This window comes from Mastomys coucha, unplaced genomic scaffold (assembly GCF_008632895.1).
Source record: "Mastomys coucha isolate ucsf_1 unplaced genomic scaffold, UCSF_Mcou_1 pScaffold23, whole genome shotgun sequence".
Taxonomy (NCBI): domain Eukaryota; kingdom Metazoa; phylum Chordata; class Mammalia; order Rodentia; family Muridae; genus Mastomys; species Mastomys coucha.
In genome coordinates, this window is record NW_022196906.1 from 17,601,957 (window position 1) to 17,610,493 (window position 8,537).

The following is an 8,537-nucleotide window of genomic DNA, read 5'->3' on the forward strand; positions in this document are numbered from 1 at the left end:
AGCAGCAGCAGCAGCAGCAGCAGCACCACGACCACCACCACCACCACCACCAAACCTTTTTCAACCATTTGCTTTGGATTTATAATGCTCTGTTCCTTTCATTTAGCACAGAGTGGTCTCCTTACAGGGTTTTCCTGTTTATTTCTTGAGAATCCCAGTTTTGGAACACTGATCTATTTTACTAATAGGTCATCATAAAGTAACTGTATCTCATGGTAGCTATGTGGCTTTTTCATAGAAAAGCTACTTGGCTAACCTTCTTTCTCCTTTGTGGACATTTTCAATCCAGAGTACTTCTAGCTCTAGAATCTGTCCTCTGGGTATGTCTTGCTCATGTCTTCTTTATTACCCCAACATCTTGTGGAAATTACATATTCCAAAAAGGCTAGTTTTCTTTCACTCCATCTATCCAAGTTGTTTTCTTTTCTCTTCCTTCCTTCCTTCCTTCCTTCCTTCCTTCCTTCCTTCCTTTCTTTCTTTCTTTCTTTCTTTCTTTCTTTCTTTCTTTCTATTTCTTCCTTTCTTATTTCCTTCCTTCCTTCCTCTATTCCTTCCTTCCTTCCTTCTCTCAGACCCATTTTCATCTCATCTCCAAACTCTGAATATCTGCTCATCTGTTTAATTGGCAGCTTATGAATGAAGACAATGGATTTTAGGAGGAAAAGACCTTTTCCTCTTTCCAGATACCCAAGAACAGGAAAAATGAAAGTTGACTTTTATTAAGATCCCCAAAGCTTATGAACGGGAGAATCAGGAAGGAACAGAGACTCCTCTGTTTAGAAGGCTTTCTCTGAGGTTGCTGCTCTTAGTTCATAGTGGCAAAGATGATATCCAGGGCAGAAGTCCACATAGACATGTTGTAGAGGCTTCTGGAGTACATACCACTGTGGTTCTTAGTCACCTTGGAGCTTAGGCCCTGCCAAAAATTAGTCAGATGAAATGGCACCAATATGCATATAGAGCAGAAAACTAGAAAAAAAATAGTCATTTTTTTTTTTTTTGGTTGAACCTTCAAAGGCTTTTCACGTAGAATTCTCCTTTCTTTTGAGGGCAGTAGTTTCACACACCAGAATGGATTTGAGGGAGTGTCTCTCTTTCCTAACTGCCTATTCAGACTTACCTATGGAATGCCGTTGTACTACAGCCTGACTCTCAACATATGATAGAGGTTCACCATTTAGCATATCATTTATTATTGACGTTCCTTAAAATCTAGCCTAGCATTTCTGGTAAAAGCTTTCATACAATTCTTCCAACACTTTACTCAGTACATTCAAACATGGGTGTTCTCTCTCCTCCAGCGCAAAGACTGGTTTTGTTTATTTGTTTGTTGTTTTGGCTTTTTGTTTGTTGTTTTGGGGATTTTTGTGTGTTTGTTTTGGTGAGAAAGAAGCACTGGTATGATGGGAGATTTACAAGAGGAAATTTTGCCCACATTCTGGTAGTTTCCTGTATCTTTTCAGATACTGAAGCCTATGTTCATTCTAGGGATAGAGACATAAAAGTAAATGGGCTTCCAACCATTCACCTCCAGGAAATGTCTGTCAGTCAAGGAGTGAATGCTTTCATGGATTTCAGTGTTGTTTTCTGAAGAATATATAGTCAAAACTTATATATGTATTTTTTAAAATTCTCATTATAGCAAGCAGTTTAGAAAATTTCCCTTGATATTTAAAGAAATAGTTATGTAGCAGAATGTTTGGATAAAGAGATGAAAATCACATTAAGGGTATAATGCTTATTTATTTGCATTCTGAGATTATAGTCATTGTTGTATAAGAAAAGATGCAATTTGGACAAACTCAACTACTTTGGGAAAAATTAAAAGTAATAAACACTAGAATACTGTGGTAACATTAGTTATCTATGGAGGTCAGACACTAAGGACAGAAGATATTGCAAAGGGAAGCATTATAAAGTTGATAAGTTCTAAACTGTCCAAATAAAGTGATTTATTTATTTTCTGTAAGATTGAAGGTTGGTGGTGAGATTGAAAGTCAACTAAGAGTTTGGAGAGTGGCTAGGGTTGCTCACTGAAGGGTGATGACTGATGCTGTGTAAAGATGCATACAATTAGGCATTGTTGCAACATTCTGGAGTGAGTGATCCTCCTGTCCTCTTTCTAGGTTTGGAGATATCGTGGGATGGAGACAGTTTTGTGGAAGTTATGGCTGCCCCTCATCTCAAGGGCAAGCTCTGTGGTCTTTGTGGCAACTACAATGGTCATAAACGTGATGACTTGATTGGTGGAGATGGAAACTTCAAGTTTGATGTGGATGACTTTGCTGAATCATGGAGAGTGGAATCCAATGAATTCTGCAACAGACCACAGAGAAAACCAGTGCCTGAGCTATGTCAAGGCACAGTGAAGGTGAAGCTTCGAGCCCATCGAGAATGCCAGAAACTAAAGTCCTGGGAGTTTCAGACCTGTCACTCAACAGTGGACTATACCACTTTCTACCGGTAAGTACAATGTGCTGACAGATAGGGTTGGATTATAGATTGAGAGTATGCTTGACTTTGGAACCAAGTCTATCTTATTTTTTTGTATGCCAAGTAAGGTCTTCAACTGTAGGGTACTCATTCCACCTTCTGCTCAGTAACTCATGTTGTCTAAAATTGATAAATTTTATGAAGTATTCCAGGCTTGTAGTCTTTAGACAATACTGTTTGTGTCTTACAGAAGTTATGGGAAGCTGTTACTAAGCTGTAGATATTTTTTGATAGTTAGCCTGAAAGTAAGCCTGTTGAGTACAGGCATGGACTGAATCTCAGATCAGCCTGACCTCTGTTTTGTGGATAAGGGAGCTCGGTTATCCCAGTTCTGAGAAACAATTCCCATGTGCTTTGTGGTCTAGTCCAGATCCAGTCTACACATGGAAAAATAAGAAGCTGGATGATGATCAGCTATGCATGTCCGGAGTCAGAGGACAGTACAAGATGGGTTTGAGGTTGGAAGAGGGAAGGAATCGAATTAAGATTGAGACTTCTGTCCTTTCTACCCTGTGAACTCCAGTTAACACTCAGCAGCTCACTGCAGAGGGGCTTGCTTTTGACTCCCTTGCAACAGAATTGCTCTAGAAGTTGATGAGTTTGGCCCGCTGCACTCCTGGTTACTACACAATTCCAGGAGTTCAAGAGCCATGCCTGTCTATAACGTTAACCACCACGGGCATGTGAGGAAACATGAGAGGAATGCAGCTCAGAAGGCCGTGTTTAAGTGATTTGCCTGTGGCTCTTAAAACTAGGAAACTCCTGTGGTCTGCAACCACAGAGAGGTTATTTTTACTCTTTAATTGCCACCACTTTATTTCCCTTAGCTCTCATTAAATGTGATCTTTTTATTTTAATTTGATCTTTGGACATAAAAGATAAATTTCTATAAAGACAGCCCAAAGTGGGATGGAAAAAGACTGTCCCTGTCATCACAGATCCCCAAGCATGGCTGTATCTGCCAAGCCATTTGGCTCTAGTCACACGCTCGGCTCTTTCAGCCATTTTCCTATTATAATTTGGATCCTCTGGGTTCCCTTATTTCCCCCCTTTGTTCTGCCCTCAAAATTGGCTTTACCCCTTTCCTAAGGAGTCCTAGTTGGAGATCATGGATGAGTTAACCACCTGGATGGTCCATATTTTATTTGGAATTGTAAAGCCTAGGGGGGACTTAGGAGAGCAAAAAATTAAGAGTATTAGCATTATGCACTCCTAGCTTTCAACCAGAAGCCTGTTCAACCTTCCTGTACAAGCCTTGGTTTATCTATCAGTGAATTCAAGGCAACAGGAACTGCTCTTCCTGTTGGTTTGAACCAAAGAGCTAGAGATGCTGGAGCTATGGGCTGGCACCATTTCTGTACTATCAATTAGAAGACCGAACATACAAAGGGCTTCCTTTGGAAGCTCGGCCACTCTGTTTGAAGGCTTGGATTGGACGCTTCTCTCTGCTGAAATTAGCATAGAGAGGCTATACCTCTCCTAGACCACATCTGCATATCTTTTCAAAAGATTTCACTGAAAACAATAACTGGAGAGCAGGGAATTTTCTACCAAACCCCCTCATCTTTTGCTTCTGGTGAATTAATTAGTTTAAAGCTCCTATGAGATCAGCAGGAGAATAGCAATCTTGTGGCTTTGGCAGATATCCCAAGAAACCAATTGAATGCACAAACCCAGAAAGAACTGACTTGCTCAGTGGCCAGGTCATGGCCCTCTTCTGCCCTTTAAAAGGTCTACAGCAGCTACAGCAACATGGCAGAAGGTGTTTGTGTCAAAGGCTAGATCTGGCCAGCCTGGGAAAGTTCAGGTATGCTCTTTAGTTCTTTGTGCAGGCAGACTAAGGTGGGCTATACTGGGGAATTGGGCTTGTGTTCTGCCTGTTGTTGGCACGGTCTGGTGCAGGGTGGCCTTGGTCTTCTTCTCTTCCCTAGAAATGACAAGAGGAGAGGTCTAGACAACTCTGCCAGCCATATAACCTATTGCCACCCTGACTCAGCAGCAGCAGCAGGATATATCCTCCCTCATATTGAAGTGGGAGGAACAATATTAGGTATGTGCTAGGCTTCCCTCCTTTCTTAGAAGAAGAAGAGAAATAGAGTCCCGCTTAGAAAGGCAATTGCTCTGTAATGATCTAGACAGGCTCAATTACTGGCTTCTGGATAGACTTTCTGAAACAGGAGAATAAGGAGGAGCTATTTACATGGTGAGAACAAGCTGGAGCCAGTCAGAGACTGTCACTTTCCAGCTGGTAACCACCATGATGCCAGTGTCGCTCTACATGCTCCATCTAGCATTGGTAAAATCATTGTTCTGAGGAATGAAGGCACCGGGCAGTGTGGTGCTGGCACATGGCAGATGGACTGCTTAAGCTCACTGTGCGCCCTTATCCTATGTCCCTGATGTTTGATGGGTACCTTCCTGAGTTCCTAGTCACCTAGTCAGTTCTTCAACTCTCTAACTGTGGTTGCTCCTGAGCTCATCACGGAGACTTGATTTTTTAGGTTCTTGTTGGCAAGACCTTGAGCTATTTGAAAATGAACTGTTTTTCTTTCACGACACTGAAAGTGGTAGTCAAGGCTGCTTGGCCATTTTTGTGCAATGACTTTTGTTGTAGAGGAGAGACAAAACCAGCAATCACATGGCACACTATACCTGCCAAGTGCTTCCTAGTGTATTTTAAAGCACAGGTCAAAGTTTTGAAATCAATCTGATATGTGATCAGAATTATGGCCTTGATATATTGGTTAAGAGTTCTTATAGGACAAGAAATTCTTGCCTTGATATACGAAAACACCACTAGCTTAAATAGCATTGGAAGTTTATTTTATTTATTATTTTATTTTTTCTCATCCTTCAAAGACATATCTGTCTTTTACTGATGAGGAGGAAAGTGTTTTCCTCTTTCTCTTTCACACACAAATACACACACACACACACACACACACACACACACAGAGAGAGAGAGAGAGAGAGAGAGAGAGAGAGAGAGAGAGAGATAGAGAGAGCACTATATGTTTACCACAGAGTGAAGTATATTTCTTATATTGATACACTGTTTTCTCTTTTGGGTGTTCTTAAGTACATGGAACTTTTCACAAAGCAAATTCTATGTGTGGTAATTTTTTCTATCAAGTCAAAATATTTGATTTCTCTGAATTACTAATGTTTGAAAAGTCTGGGATTTGTGAGCCGGTTTTTTTTTTTTTTTTTTTTTTTTTTTTTTTTTTTTTTTTTTGGCCTATTACCTAATTCAGTATCCTTGCTAATAAACTGTCTATTGTTTAAACATTTGAAAATTACCATTTTATAGGGGAATAAAAGATAAATGTGTATTAGTCAATGCTTAATTTTTTCCTTTGGGAAAAATTTAAGATTTTGCTATTTTTTTAAACTTCACACTTCAATTTGATTCTTGGGCTAAATTGATATCAAATTTTGAGATATGCTCAAATCCTTTGTAATCACAATAAACTTCTTTAAATAGAAAATTGAATGTCTCTGGGCACAAAACTATTATGTAGATTATGTAAAATGCTGAGTGTTTTGACATGATGCCTTAAGACTTAAGTTTCCTACTTACATTGTCCTTAAACTAAATAGTCACATGTGGTAGCATTTTGCATTATTTTTTACTGGTGTGTTTTGAAAAATCCTTGGTAGCTAGAGGGATTGTAGAGTGCAGAGAAGTGATTGACAACTGATCTGCATTATATGTGGATTCACACATAGTTCTCTCTGAAGGAAATCTGAGGCAGCTCATGCCTTGTCCCTTCTCACATCTCCCTCAGCCTCTTGCTGCTTCTCCTTGTGTCCAAGATGCCAATTGAGAAGCCCAGGAACAATAGGCACCTCTCTCTCCCACAGTGGCTCCTCATGATGTTCAGCAGCCAGCGTCAACTCCTCTCCCCATCACAACTGAGTTTCCCAGAGAGACCCAGCCCAAGTAGCCTGGGAAGCAGAGATCAGAACACAACTCAGCACACAGTATGGGCAAGTATTGGAAAAGATAACCACCCCCAGTGCTGTGTGCTGGACTCTGAAGTGAGGGCATGGTCACATTCCAATGTAGGAAAGTCAAGATGTGAAAGTGAAGTACTGTAGAGTCCAGATATTTAGAGGCCACAGCATCCCTGTATGCTTCTTAATGGGGGAATGGTTCCTGGTGCACAGCCTTTAAAAATTATGCAAAATTAAAATTTTTTTCATTTATTTTTAACTCTCCCCAAACTTCCCAGATCCTCCTCACCTCCATACCCATCCAAGTTTATGCTTTCTCTCTCAAACAAAAATCAAAACAAGCAATATATTTTTTAAAGGCTAAAAGGAATATGACACCTCCACCCCACCATAAACAATGGCATCCTCTTGTGTTGGTGAAGCACTTCCGGGCATAGGGCCTTCCCTGTGGCATGGTTGTATCCCCAATGACACTGACTTGGGAAGGATGGATTTTCCCTTCTCAGCAGGTATCACTTGTAAATAGCTTCCTGGTTAGAGCCAGGACTCTGTATCTCCTTCCCCTTTTCAGTGCTAGGAATTTGTCTGGATTATATTTGAACAAGTCTTGTGCATGGTGCCATAATCTCTAGGTTCATATGTATGTCAGTCAGGCCTGTTGTATCTAGGAGACACTGCTTCCTTGGACTCATCCACCACCTTTGGCTTTTACAATCTTTTTTTACATCCTCTTCTGTAGAGGTCCCTAAGCTTTAAGGAGAGAGGTTTGAGTAAGGCATCCCATTTAATACTGGATTCTCTAAAGTCTCTCACTCTTTCCACATTGCCCTGTTGTGGGTCTCTGTTAATTTCCAGCTGCTACAGGAAGAAACTTCTCTGATTAGAGAACTGAGTGAGGCACTGATTATTGGCATAGAATGTCTTAGTTACTCTACTGTTCTATTGCTGTGAGAGACCTCATGGCCAAGTCAAATCTTACAAACCAAAGCATTTAGTTGGGTGTTTCTTACAGTTCCAGAGGGCTAATCCATTATCATCCTGGTGGCATACAGACAGGCACGATGCTGGGGCAGGAGCTGAGAGCTACATCCTGATCCTCAGACAGAAGTCAAAAGAGAGACACTGGACCTGGCCTTGGATTTTTAAACCTCCAATCTACCTCAATGACAGATTTCTTCCAATCCTTCTCAAACAGTTCACCAACTGGGGACTAAACATGCAAATATATAAGCCTACTGGACCATTCTCATTCACACCACCACATAGCAGGATGTCACTAGGAGTCATCTTGTTGCTATGCTCCTTTTGCAGAAGAATGAGGTTAAGTTTTCCCCTAGTCCCATGGCCTTTCTAGTCTCAGGCTCTTTGGCAGTTTACTATGGAGTGGGACTTAAATTCAATTTTAAAAAGGCCAATTATTCCCATAACATTTGTGCCACTATTGGAACAGGGTATCACAGGCAGTTGCTGTTGTAGGTCATAGGATTAATATCTGGGTAATATTGATGGTTACTTTTCTTCTCTGGTAGTATACAGAATATCTCCCAGAACCATGTATGCTAGTAAGTTGGGGTGAAGCTACTAGTTGGGGACCAGCTGGACTTCTCCATGTTCAATGCCATAAGTAAGTGTTGTCCTCAGCAATAGAGCCAATAGGCCCTTTACCATTAAGAGGTGAAGAACAGGGAGGCGCCTTAGGCCAGAGACCCGGGCAGGATCCGACATTTTCTCTCGGGTGAGTTTCTGAGACCTGAGCAGCCAGCCAGGAGCCACAGGCCCCACGACTCCCAGGGGAGCCGCAGGGTGGCAGGGACACGATCCTCTCAGCTTCCGAGTGACAGAGGGGGTTCAGCGTCCTCCTCTGCCCCTTCCCTGCAAGTGGAGGGCCTACCTCCAGAGAGCGCATTAAGCCAGAGACCCAGGCGGGATCCGCTGTTTTCTAGCTGTTTTCTCTCGGGTGAGTTTCTGAGACTGGAGCAGCCAGCCCGGAGGCGCCTTAGGCCAGAGACCAAATGCACCAAACAAAGAAAGAATACTAAAAGCAGTAAGGGAAAAAAGGCAAGTAACATATAAAGGCAGGCCTATCA

The 8,537-nt window shown here is 41.5% G+C and overlaps 1 protein-coding gene across 1 annotated transcript in view; it reads left to right on the forward strand.

The window, feature by feature from the left end:
• Bmper (BMP binding endothelial regulator) overlaps positions 1–8,537 on the forward strand; it is a 262,787-nt gene that overhangs the window by 177,559 nt on the left and 76,691 nt on the right. Inside the window, exon 13 of the mRNA XM_031343960.1 lies at positions 2,127–2,463. Coding sequence (XP_031199820.1) covers positions 2,127–2,463 — 337 coding nt within the window. The remainder of the gene's footprint in view (positions 1–2,126; positions 2,464–8,537) is intronic.